This window comes from Mugil cephalus, chromosome 18 (assembly GCF_022458985.1).
Source record: "Mugil cephalus isolate CIBA_MC_2020 chromosome 18, CIBA_Mcephalus_1.1, whole genome shotgun sequence".
NCBI classification, from domain to species: Eukaryota; Metazoa; Chordata; class Actinopteri; order Mugiliformes; family Mugilidae; genus Mugil; species Mugil cephalus.
This window is the reverse complement of record NC_061787.1, coordinates 18,283,405-18,295,948: the sequence shown is the minus strand read 5'-3', so window position 1 is coordinate 18,295,948 and position 12,544 is coordinate 18,283,405. Positions and strand designations below refer to the sequence as shown.

Below are 12,544 nucleotides of genomic sequence, written 5' to 3'. Positions count from 1 at the left end.
ACATTAAATGCTATAAAATTCTTGTCATAAGCGAGTGAGGCCGTGACAGCTGTAATTTGCCAACTACAAGTTGCGCAGACGATCACAGCCAAGGATTGTCTGAGCGCAGTGTGAAAGCTAGACAGCTCTGTCTTAATAATTCATTACATCAACAGGAGGTCGCTCCCCACTTGTGGAAGGAAGATGGTTTTACATCATTGATTTTAATTTGCTTTCATACGTCTTTTTTTAATATTATTATTATTTTACGCAAGCAACGGCTGGAGTCGAAACCTGTTTTCCAACTATTAAACCCGCGCAGCACTGAATGCAGTTTGTATTCTGTTTATTTTGTCGCATTTAATTGCGGACACACGTTTTATTTTGTTGAATTTGTGGTTTAATTCATCATACAATTCATGTTTCCCCCCCCATTCATTACATGACTCGACGGGACATGACGTCAGCGTCATTTTATATTTAACGGACCGACTCCCAAACGCCGCCGCGGCCCATCGTTTGGATTTAAGACTGGGATTATAAATACCTGATATTTAGGATTGATAGAGCGCTCCGTCTGTCTTTATGCAGACAAACAGTTTAATGGTGCAGCCAGAGGCGAAAGCATACAAACGTCACGTATTGCTGACTAAATATACACTCCAAATAAAATGCTCCCAAAAACATTTTCTCATCTGAAGTCCAGCAACATATTAAACGGTAGAAACAAACATCAACAATGTTTATTACATCATCGTCATCTTTATTTATTCATGACAGCACAGTCTTGACTAAAATCATGTGTACATAGTGGTTTGGGAATCCAAGGTATAAACACACTAGTAAAAGCAGTCCATTAACCTGGAGGACTAAATAGAAATAGTCTGGCTAATGTCCCTTTTCCTCCATTGTCTCTTCTCATCAGTGCACGTTCTTAGTCATAGCGTCCGCCCTCACGTCTCAATCACAGTCTCTCTACTTCTTCTTTTCCCTTCGCTCAACTCACCACATTTACAATACATTTGCTGCATCTCACATTCATTGAGATAGAATAAAAACCTCTCATGGTTTAGCCTCCCTCCCTCCCTCTCTCTGATGAGTATCTGATGTTCTTCCAGCTCTGTTTAAACCACCAGCTGCATTATTATGACAACAGATATCATTTACCGCACATTGTGTGCTCCGTTAAAAGCAGCAAACGCTGAACTCGGAGATCCCTGTAACATCTCCCCTGCTTTAGGATCCATAAGAAGAATATTTTAAGGCGGATTGTTCCAGTAGGGTCCTCTAAAGGCAGTTGATCAGGGTCTGGTGGGTAGTTTTGCTGCAGCGTCCTCTCACGTTACAACCTCTTGTGGTCTGGGACGCTGGCATCCAGAAGACTTCCCATTATTCACGCCTTGGCATGGGCTCACTGGCATTTTACTCTTTCTTTAAGTACCTTCGCTGAACTTCCTCGCGGGCATCACGGCTACCTCTTACTGGAAGAACGGACCTGGTGTCTCATCCAAGTCGTTGGCGCTAACAAAGAAAAAAATAAAAAAAAAGACACAGATCACAATGTTGTCTTTGTGTGAGCTTTGTAATATTTCTTCCATCAGGAATCCTGGCGTGGTTTTAATAGCTGTCACTTACAGCGTGGTTGCCCCGGTTGCCGTGGGTTACTGGCGCTGCTGCCAAAGGAAGACTGGAAGTTATGGATGGTCTCTTGAAGTATCTGCCTCTCTCTGCCCTGATGACGGCAAACAAGAATCGTTATAGAACCTTTTCGTGCGAGCGTGCTGATGCAGTCCTTCCATATATGTGGCCCCTCTGGGATGAATCCACAGTAACTTGTTCCTTTTAGCAATTCCCACCCGTCTTCAAAGTAATCCTACTGGTCTATGCTGGCTAGATGCAAACAAACACACTTCGAATTAAAGCATGCTACGAGAAGCAACAGTTAAATGCATTATCATACGCTTTTTTAGAAACAAAGGCACCTTTCCAGCATTTAGCTCTGATATTGCAGCTAAGATCTGTTGTCTGGGTCCGTCCGTTTTAATGCCCAGTTCCTTCAGGTCTCCGTCTGTTAGAGTCAGGAATGCCTCCATGTCTACCTAAAGGAGGAGAAAAGAGTTTCTGTTTAATTTAAGAAATGTCTCCTTGTTGTTTCCTTGTTTCCTTTTCCACCTTAAATAAAAGACAGTGTACCTCTTGCTCTTCAAATATAGGCTGGTACTTCTCAAGGGACAGTTTCTTCAAAATACTGGACAGCTCATCTGAAAAAGAAAAAAAAAAAGAAAGTGAAGAAACTCTGCTGTCGCCATTTGCAAGTTCATTTAGTTTGTCTTATTTCCATAACTTTTCTATAACACACAGAAGATCTGAGTTCGGTTCCACCTTCATCAGTGATGGTTCCGCTGCTGGAGCCCCCGCTGCTCTTGGAGCGTGGATGAGAGGAGGCTGAGGACAGAGAGTCCCCGGGGCCGGTGGGAATCTTGGGCGTTGGGGAAGGAGAGGGGGTCAGCGTGGGCGATGTACTCTTGGAGGTGGAGGAATTCCCTGACTGAGGTCTCTTTTTCAGCTCCATCTTCTGCAAAGAAGACAGACGGTAGGGCAATTATTCAACCTGAAACCCATTTCAAATCAAACGGACTCACGTCGCAACCGGTCCTAAAGGGAGGCATGCATTGCATCCAGTCTTGATGGCTAAAAGCAGGGTAACAGTTCTGAAAATGCATACCCTTCTAGAGTGGATGTCAGAGGCGACCAGGCTGGGGTGGGGGTGGATGTCAGGGAGGTTGATATCAGGCGGTGGAAGGCCGGGGGTTGAGGCTGGCAGCGGGGGCGGACTCTGAGGTTGGCTGTGCTGCTTCTCTGGAGCTTGTGCTTTCACCTCTATCAGGCCTGCTGCTCTTTTCCTCTGAGCTGCTATTTGGGACAGAACGCTGTCTGCACTGCCCCCTGGTGGAAAGACAAAAAAAAAATTTTTCATGTAGTGCATATCTAACTTTAATTCCTTCTTTTTTATTTGTTATTTTGTTATGTGTATATGTGTGAACCTGAGCGGTTGTGAGAATCCCGGTTGAGCCCTGCCACTCCATTCGAGCCTCCCGAGGAGTGGGGGGAGTGGTAGTGACCGGAGTTGGAAGGAGAAGACGAAGAGGGTCCCTTTGGGATACTGGGAAACTTAATGGACCTGCTAACCACGCGGCTAATGGACGTCTGTTAAATAAAGGAAACACGGTGCAGAGGCGTGATGACACCGATAAGGACTTTAAACACCACGAGCTTTCACACCAACACGCACTCACGATGTCTGAGTTTCCGCTGCTGTTTAGCTTCCTTTGTGGTGGCATGGGCAGACGGGGCACTTCACTGCTGCCCTCTCTCAGGAGGCGAGAGCGATCCGAGTTCCACGGCTCAAAGTTTGACGGAGGCAAGAAGGGAGGAATCACTGCTTTGAGCTTGTCGTTTGGCAGCCGGGTTAGCGGTGCACCGCTTCTCAGCTAAAGATGGTAGAAAACACAGTATTTATTTAACAATACTTCTCTCATTTAAATCATTCTAATAGTTTGTTTTAAAGCAATAGAAAATAATATATGAAATGAAAGTAATCCTTGATTAAAGTATTATACTAGCTATTCAATTATTATTTGCTTTACTGTCACAGTGTGCATTGATTTGTTGCATATATATGTTACACAAACAGCACTAAAAGGCCGACACAGCTTTCTGAGGTCGTGCAACATAATCAAAACCAAACCTACCATTGTGTTTTTTAGGAAGTCCTCCTTTTCCGAGGACGCTCTGCAGTGACCTGGTAAAAGAAGAATGCATCACATTTATGCTCTTACATTTATATATTCTGGGACTTATCAATTTCCACACTTTTCTGGACTCAAACTTCCAGATCTTTCAGACTAAACATGACATCTCAATACGAGAAAACAGCCGTATTCTAACTATGCACGGAGCTGAAGACTGTAGCTTAAATGAATTAAATAATCAGATGTGTCCTATGAAAGATTGTTTTAGCTTGATGCTAACATTGTTCCATATTCTCTTTTTTCCTTTTTCCAAATCTGCTCAGACCTGGAAATTACTAAAATTCTAAACTCCCATACTGCATATCAAGCCTTGTATAATAGCATGACACGTTTGTGAATTCAAAACTACAGCTACAGTTACAGTAAACGTCATGTTACTGCGTCTCACCGGCGTCTTTGGTCTTGACTGCCCAGGTGGTGTCATTTCCTCCCAGGGCAGGAGTCGGTGCCACCGCCCCATTAGACACAGCAGCAGTCTTCAAATTGGCCTTCATCGTGGCGTCCAGCGGAGTTTCAGCGTCGTCGGGAAACGGAGCCAGGCGATTGGACGACAGGCCGTGCCTCAGGGTGTGAGTCAGCTTGAGCCGCCGGAAGCGATTCGACATCCGACTCCACCAGGACTGAAAGAGAGGGGGATGTAAACTTGTGGACATCATGATGTAAAGATTTTAAAGTTCTTATTACATAACAACTAGTAGTAATTTCCCACTTAACCAAAAAGTACCGAGACTTTTGTTTCTCTGCTTTTACCTTCAGGCCTCCCTTGTCATCAGGTGGTGGGACAGGGACATTGTTGAGGGACTGTCGACTCTTGGAGCGAGTCATTAATGTTCTGCCACGGTGCTTCGACTTGTCTTTGACGACCTGCATGCACACCGAGGCCAACAGACGGACGAGCTCCGTATCTAGTGAATTCAGAAGAGAGACACAAGCTTAGCTGTCATCTTTGAAGAATTGGCTGTATAAACAGATATCAGATAACACGCTAAAGATAGTGAAACACATAGTGGTGTGAAAAAGCGTCAGCCTCCTTCCTGATTTCTTATTTTGTGCATGTCGGTCACATTTAAATGTTTCAGATCATCAAACACATTTAAATATTAGTCAGAGATAACACAAGTTAACACAACGTGCAGTTTTTAAATGTAGGTGTTCATTATTAAGGGATAACAAAATCCAAATATACATGACCCTGTGTGGAAAAAGTGATCGCCCCCTAAACCTAATAAGTGTCTGGGTCACCCTCAGCAACAACAACTGCAATGTTCTTCATGTTATATTGTTCACATATATTATGTTGTTTTTGCTTTTGGTCTTTTAATTCTGCCACGTAGGCCATGTCAGCCCAGTCTCTGTCTTATGGTGGAGTCATGAACTCTGACAAGTAAGTCCTGCAGTCCTTTGGATGTTGCTGTGGGGTCTTTTGTGACCTCGTGGATGAGTCGTCTCTGAGCTCTTGGGGTAATGTTGGTCAGTCGGTCACTCCTGGGAGGGTTCACTACTTAGAAACGGCTTTATAACCTTTTCCAGACTGATTCCAGACTTTCTCATTTGGAGCAAACTTTTTTTACACAGGGCCATGTAGGTTTGGATTTAGTTTTCCTTCAAAAGTAAAAACCTTCATTTAAAACTGTCTTTTGTTTTTACTTGTGTTATTTTACAAATAAAAATAAATAACACAACCACTAACCACACTTCATATACCAATAAATGCCACATAGTTAAGTGAATGTGTGTCAGTTCCTTGAGACTCTAAGTAATGAGAATTGTTATTATTGATTAACCTATTGATTCTCTAATGATGGAATGAACTTACACTAACTATCAATGTAATATCTAATATATTTCAAACCATAACATGTCATGTAGATTTTGAAAAAATAAACTTCTGAGTTAGTTTTGGTTCAAGCAGTAATCACAGTGCTTCTCTTTTTTGTTCTCTCTACATGAGCAGTGTCGCCTGTGTGACAGAGACTGTGTGTGTGTCTACACTTGTCTTAACCCTTAAATTAACAGGAATGTATCCATTTTTTCTCAGAATGTATTTCTAATTTCACAAGTGGTTGATAGAAAATTGTAGTAACGCTGCTTTTTACGACAGCATATCAAGACCGGGGTGTTTTTTCAGCCTGACTAAATCCTGTGCTGTGAAAGTGAGCGATGATGGTGAGGACTACCTGGGTCGTTGAGCAGCATGACCAAATCAAAGGCAGTGTATCCATTCTTAGCTCGAAGGTTGACATCAGCCCCTTGATTCAGCAGGTACTTGACAATGTCTTTATTGCTGGAAGGAGGTGTGAGGAAGGAAACAAAAGGTTGTGTAGGAACCGAAGAGTATATCACTAAGCTCACTGCGCGCGCATCAATCCTGTTAAATTTACCACATTTATTTAGACGTAGTAACATTAAACAAAGCAGCTCCTACTCACCCGTGATAAGTGGCCTGCATTAAAGCGGTCCACCCGTGCACAGCATCCTGTTTGTCTATGTCGGCGTTCTTGTCCACCATCAGCTGCACCACTTCCAACTGACCGCTCACCGCTGCCATCATCAGAGGAGATGCTCCGTCCTGATTGGATGAATTCACCTGAGCGGGATCCTCCTCCAGGATCTCTTTGACCAGCTGTGAATTCCCTGAATCGACACCAAACGCACGGAACACGTGCATACGCAAACAATAACATGTTAATATTTCACAAAAACAAAAAAAATATTATTTCCTCACAGCTTCTGCTTCATCTGTTGAATTTAACTCACCCAGTTTGAGAGCACTGAACACGTCCGGCCTCCTTCGCTCATCGTCTGTGAAGAAATGAGAAAGACTGTGAAACAACAGCCCTACTTGGCCGGGCTCCACATAGCTCCGCGCAGTCGGGGTGGGGGGTTGTGCACATAAAACCTAATTACTGCACAGTGAGACGACGCAGAATAAAAATGTATTTACACGAAGAACCTTAATAAATGTAGCTAGTCACATGAAAATTGGGATAAGTGGACAAAATCCTCCATTTGTCAATGAGAATTTTACTTTAGCTGCACTCAAGTCTGTGATTTACTGTAATATATAGTTAGCTTAACCTCAAGTGGTGAAAGCGAAGAGATTAATGCTGGAGTCAGGCCTTTTTAAGGAACACTGTGTTTGACCATGCTGACAAAAACCTAAACTATCGCTCACAAGTGCTATTAAAGATCAAAAGAGTCCCTGCTGTTGGCCTCGCTCTCACAGAAGTGTTAACATCGAAGTTATTGTGGTGACATCACACACAGAGAGCGTGTGAAAGTCTGTTGTTAAACTGTTAAACACTCAAAATCCGCAGAGAGAAAACCAGAAAATCAAAACACAGACTCTACTGAGCTGCTTTAAAATCTTTTTCTTGCTTTTTTGACCCCCCCCATCTCTCAATCGATGGACATTTTTACGGCCGGCGGTTTGACTAACGTGCACAGGCATGTTAAGTGTCCGCATTAGGCCCTGACAGTGAGCCAACAAGAAGGAAAGCTGGACGCCACCCACCGTCATTAAACTTTCCTACTGTGAATCAGGTGTCACAACACCGCACGTCCTCGTCGCGCCAATAAACGAAGGGTGAATTTCAAGGCAGCTCTACCTGTCTGTGGCCGGACAGTGGTGATGGAGTCCAGGTAGGCCTTGATGTCTCTCTGTTTCAGCTGCATGGCTAATTCAAACGCCGTCTTGGACAGAACGTTGACTCGGTCTGGGTCGGCTCCACGCTCCACCAGCTGCTGGGCCACAGCCACCTTAAAAACACCCAGAGAACATAATTTACTGGCTGCTGTAAAAAAAAAAAAAAATCAACACAAGCAGGATCTGTGTCATTTAACTCTGAAATAAAAGGCCGAGATGTTCTTTCTCCATCCATCCCCACCTTCCCACTGAGGGTGGCCACCATCAGCGGCCCCCAGCCCGTGGTCTTCTGGGAAAAGTTGATATCAGAGCCCCACTCCAGCAGCAGAAGCACGGTGGCCTCGTGGCCGTGCTGCGACGCCACCATCAGAGCGGTGATGTCCATGAATTCTCCGCCACCGCCTCCTCCCGGGCAGCCTTCGCCGGGGGCAAAACCAGCTCCGCTGCGGGAAAGAAGACGAGAGAGAGAGAGAGACATAACCATCTTCTGAGTAACCCGGAGCGGCGTGTGGGTTAAAGGTGTCATTCAAAGATGAGAACCTGCAGCTGTTGTTGTTGTTGCCGTTGGAGACTGCCTCCGCAGCCACAGCCAGGTGATCGTGGTCGTCGACGTAGGCCCCGCTCTCCAGAAGCAGTTTGACCACGTGGGTGTGTCCCCCGCGGGCCGCCATGGTGAGGACGCTGGCACCCAGCCTGTTGCGTCCGTTGATCTCAGCCCCGTTCTCAAGGAGGATGTGGGCAACTGTCAGGTGACCAAACCTGGGTGGAGAATTGGGAAATCCAATACACATTTTTACCCCAGCTAACGACAGTTCATCAGACTTGAAAAGTGTGTATGAAGATAGTCTCCTTTTAATATTCATCAACAGCCCATGAAGGTCAGTTTTGTTATTTTGTTAATCCAATTGAATGTTCCCTTTTAAATGTAATATAAAGCTTATCATAGTTTATTGTGAACAAGTTAAAACTCTAGAGTCGTGGAGGAAAAATGCCATTGGCCAAAGTTTCTTGGCACTAAGAATAAGTTCAAATGAGTGTCCTCCACCAAACTCCATGCAGAATATTGCATTTTTTCAGGCAACGCACACAAAGAAATAAACTAACATGAATGCCACTGTGCTCAGGTGGAAAGTGTTTGAACAAGTCAGTTTTTACTCAAATTTATGTTCGTATCTGCCGAAATGAGGAAAACCATGTGCAAAACCCTGAGCTCGGGAGTATGGTAAAGTATGATGAACGCCGACAGATGACAATGTAAAACAAATATATTTTTAAATGGGGATTGGTGTGACTGTATTCACTGAGGAGTGAAGCTCCGGCGCGCAGCCCCACCTAGCAGCCTGCATCAGCGGGGTCCAGCCGTAGTTGTTGCGGCTGTCCACCGAAGCCCCCTTTCGTAGCAAGAACCGGACCAGGTTCTCGTGGCCGCTGGCCGAGGCGAACTGCAGGGCGGTGTTCCCCTCCTCGTCCGTGCAGTCCACCGGTACCAGAGACAACATGTCCGCCGCCGCCGCGGCGTTGCACTCCGAGCCAGCTTCTGACCGCAGCCTGCTCTGCCGCCCGGACTCCTTCGGGGCTCCGGGCTCCAGGATGCCCCGGGCTGTCTCATAGTCCCCCTCATCGCAGGCACGTAAAAGCAGCAGCGAGTTGGCGGGGACACCGAAATTCATGTCTTCATTTAAAGCGTTATCCCGTCTCCATTCAACTGGTCTCAACTGCGAAAAACTTTTCCTCTGTCACTTGGAGGCGGCCTGCGTTTGGAAATCATGACGCACAGTGAAATGAAGTTTACAATTCAAGTCCAGGGCTAATCTTTTCCTCCCGAGACCCTACACCTGTGAGCTATTTTCCAATCTTGACATTTAGTCGTTATCTGTTGGACAAAACAACTTTCTGGCAGCCAGCCGGCACTGCCCGGTTCCGTTACTTGTTTGGGAATCTGACCACCATCAAGTCACCGCACGTCATACGTAACTTCCGCTTTACTTTTCAAAGTAAAGGCACGATTATTTGTCCATTTCCTATAAAAACTTCTCAAGTGAAAGAGAGCACTCAATAATAATAACAATAATAGTAATAATAATTTCTTTGTGTTATTATTACTTTTGTTATTTTTATTCAACTTTGTTCAATTTCACGAGCACACATTACAGGACATTCATTAAAGTCTCGTCAGCATCATAGATAGATGGAAAGCATCATGTCAGAGAAAGGAGGAATTAAGTCGGCAAAAAAGATACAATACATGTGATAAAATGCACATATGTGGTGTTAAGGAAGTAGTGTCAAGTTATGGTTTTAAAATGCAAATGATGTGACACTGAGCAAGATAAATAACTGTTGTTTTAAAATATATTCAATTATTGAACAAAAGCATATTTACTTTGCGTTGCTTAAGAGTTTGCATTATAACACAACATCCTTGCAAGGAATGCATATCAGTCATTAATGTTTTGTCATTCTTTCTTCACGTGTATGAAAAAAATATATTTCGTGGAAGGTATTTACTGGATGTATTATCTTATTATATCTACCTTGACAGATATTTGTAGCTATTCGTACCACTGCCATCTTGTGGTACGAATGAGGACGTACATCACTAGAAAATTGTTGTCTGTTAAGTATGGTGCAACAGCATACCATTTTATTTGTCCAAAATTAAAGCTAAATCAAACTATCAAATAAATAAAAAATACCATACTACCGAGATTATTTATTTATTTAACGTGTTTTCATGTTGAATTTTATTCGTGAATGAACTAAAATTCTTTCCTAAATCACTCTAAAATGAGTACCACGTGGTAGCCACTAGATATCGCTGTTGATTACAGCTTTGATTGAACACCAACGAAGAAGTGTGGGAGACCCGGATGAAGAGTACATAATCAGGAAACGGCCCTCTGCTCTCCCTTTTCCCCAAGAGCTAACCACGTTTGTGGCGACAGTTCCTGGCTCACCGCTGTTCGCTTGAATTTCTCCCGAATAAGTCGGTCAGGAATAATCATAATGGTATGTGGTTTTATAATACACACACAAGTGCTTTATACGATGCGTTTCTGCTGTCGGTTTGTTAATTTTATGGGATTTATTCTGCTTTAAAAATGTGTGCTAGGTAGCTAGCGTCGACAGCTTATGGCGGTCTGCAGTAAACGACCCGCCAGAAGCAATCCACAAAACGGACTCTTTAATAATATCATTATTATAGTTAATATTAACAAACTGTCCGTCTCGGAGATGAGGCGTATAGTGTATTTTTGTTCCATTTTCTAAAACGGCGAACTTTTTAGTGTGGCAGGAGAGTCTCTTGGATAAATATGAAACATTTTGTCTAGGAAAGTTCAGTTTTTAAAAAAAATATTAAGTGGTGAACTTGACGTAGAATTTGTTTACTTATTTTTAAGCGATTTAATGCTAAATTTCTGTGTCAATAATTTTATCATCTACCACACGTGCTTGTAAGCTGGTGCTGCGTTTAGGTGCTCCTGCCCTGGTTCCCATTTAAACTATCGGATTTCTTTGTATTTACCGCTATGTAGTTGGGATTTTTGTGCGTAGTCTAGATTAAAAAAATATATAAATGCAGTTATGATTATACACATATGGTTAAATACAAAAAACTAAATTTTGAGTTATGCAATTCTATTGTACCCATCTGTATTAATTTAGTGGCTTAACAACTCTTTACTCAAATGCAGGCTTTTAAGGACACCGGCAAGGCACCCGTTGAGACCGAGGTCGCCATTCACCGCATCCGCATCACCCTCACCAGCCGCAACGTCAAATCTCTGGAGAAGGGTGAATATGCTTAACTTCATATTGTGAATAAAACGTAGACCTGCGCTATGAGGATAAAAATTATAACCGTGATAACCACTGACGACGTTATACGCTATTCTGAGCCATGGCTTTGAAAGTATTGCAAACTGAGCAGTAGATGCTTTTGTTTTAAAACATTTTTTTTTGTCTTTTTGTGATGTGCAGTCTGCGCTGACCTGATCCGTGGGGCCAAGGAGAAGAACCTGAAGGTGAAGGGACCTGTCCGTATGCCAACCAAGGTACAGGAGATGAAGAACCACACATTTACTCATAAATAACTCTGATCACAGTTCTGTCGTTCTTAGATGTTTTGGCTTCTGTAATTATTTAATCATGGTATATTTCTCTGCCTCCTCCAGACTCTGCGTATCACCACCAGAAAGACTCCCTGTGGTGAGGGTTCCAAAACCTGGGATCGCTTCCAGATGAGGATCCACAAGCGTCTGATTGATCTGCACAGCCCATCTGAGATTGTCAAGCAGATCACCTCCATCAGCATCGAACCAGGTGTAGAGGTTGAAGTCACCATCGCAGACGCATAAACGGCGCAGATGTTTCAATAAAGAAATGATAAAAAGAAACTGATGTCATTTGGTCTCTTACATGTGTGAGCAAGTGTCATGTACATACATAGTGAGGCAACAAAGACCTGGTCAACAGATCGAACTGGAAATGTACAGGATTGTTTCAGGATGTCAAAGTGAATTCTCCAACTTTAAACTCTGGCTAGTTTTGTGACTGATGGTGGAATTGCACTGGTTGGGGAAGTGGTGTCCAAATGTAAATTAAAAGCCCAAGAATCGAAGTATACAAAAATCAGCCAATGATAGTTTAACAATATAGAACAGACTTTGTTGTCATTGAGCATTGTAGCACATAGAGAAATTGAACTGCTTGGGTTTGGTACAGCTTGGTATGATCAATTATGTTGCTGTTCCAATTCCAGAGTGTCTTGTGTCCCCCAGTGTCTTTTACCAACTCAATGGCCAAGTTTTTAACCCCCCAAAGATCCACATTTAGTGGAGTTGGTACAATTATATCTATGGGCAAAAAGAAAATAGAAGCTGTTGCATATTCTCGGATATTATCACTAACGTTTTTAAATGTAGTCTAAAATTCACACACAGTTATATTAAATAGTCTTAATATCTTTTTCATTGTGGAAACTGAGCCATGGGACCACATAATAAAATGTCAGTAAGAAAGTCTTGGTTTAAATCATGACAATATACATATTTTATTCTGAAGATATTATGCAAAAGACCAGTTTCATTTGTGATTACTTGATAAT

The 12,544-nt window shown here is 43.1% G+C and overlaps 2 protein-coding genes and 1 non-coding gene across 4 annotated transcripts; 2 read left to right on the top strand and 1 right to left on the bottom strand.

The window, feature by feature from the left end:
• Positions 1 to 719: 719 nt before the first annotated feature.
• On the bottom strand, positions 720 to 9,409 carry LOC124996013 (ankyrin repeat and SAM domain-containing protein 6-like). 2 transcript variants are annotated; one of them, XM_047568819.1, is made up of 18 exons: positions 8,770 to 9,409; positions 7,978 to 8,196; positions 7,679 to 7,880; positions 7,400 to 7,550; positions 6,549 to 6,593; positions 6,221 to 6,425; positions 5,969 to 6,075; positions 4,542 to 4,696; positions 4,180 to 4,411; positions 3,732 to 3,781; positions 3,276 to 3,470; positions 3,024 to 3,186; positions 2,705 to 2,925; positions 2,362 to 2,554; positions 2,173 to 2,240; positions 1,962 to 2,078; positions 1,615 to 1,711; positions 720 to 1,500 (listed from the first exon to the last, which is right to left on the bottom strand). In XM_047568819.1, exons 1-18 carry the CDS (start codon positions 9,105 to 9,107, stop codon positions 1,451 to 1,453), a joined length of 2,808 nt encoding a protein of 935 aa, XP_047424775.1. In that variant the 5' UTR covers positions 9,108 to 9,409; the 3' UTR covers positions 720 to 1,450. The 2 variants fall into 2 exon arrangements, with proteins under 2 accessions (XP_047424775.1, XP_047424776.1); XM_047568820.1 differs by lacking the exons at positions 720 to 1,500; positions 1,615 to 1,711 and adding an exon at positions 1,721 to 1,869.
• Positions 9,410 to 10,280: 871 nt separating this feature from the next.
• Positions 10,281 to 11,834, top strand: rps20 (ribosomal protein S20). The gene is made up of 4 exons (XM_047568352.1): positions 10,281 to 10,446; positions 11,133 to 11,232; positions 11,419 to 11,492; positions 11,613 to 11,834. The coding sequence occupies exons 1-4, from the start codon at positions 10,444 to 10,446 to the stop codon at positions 11,793 to 11,795; spliced, it is 360 nt and encodes a 119-aa protein (XP_047424308.1). The 5' UTR covers positions 10,281 to 10,443; the 3' UTR covers positions 11,796 to 11,834.
• On the top strand, positions 11,274 to 11,342 carry LOC124996104. Its single transcript, XR_007110816.1, has one exon. It is a non-coding gene; the product is annotated as a small nucleolar RNA U54 (small nucleolar RNA).
• Positions 11,835 to 12,544: the final 710 nt, after the last annotated feature.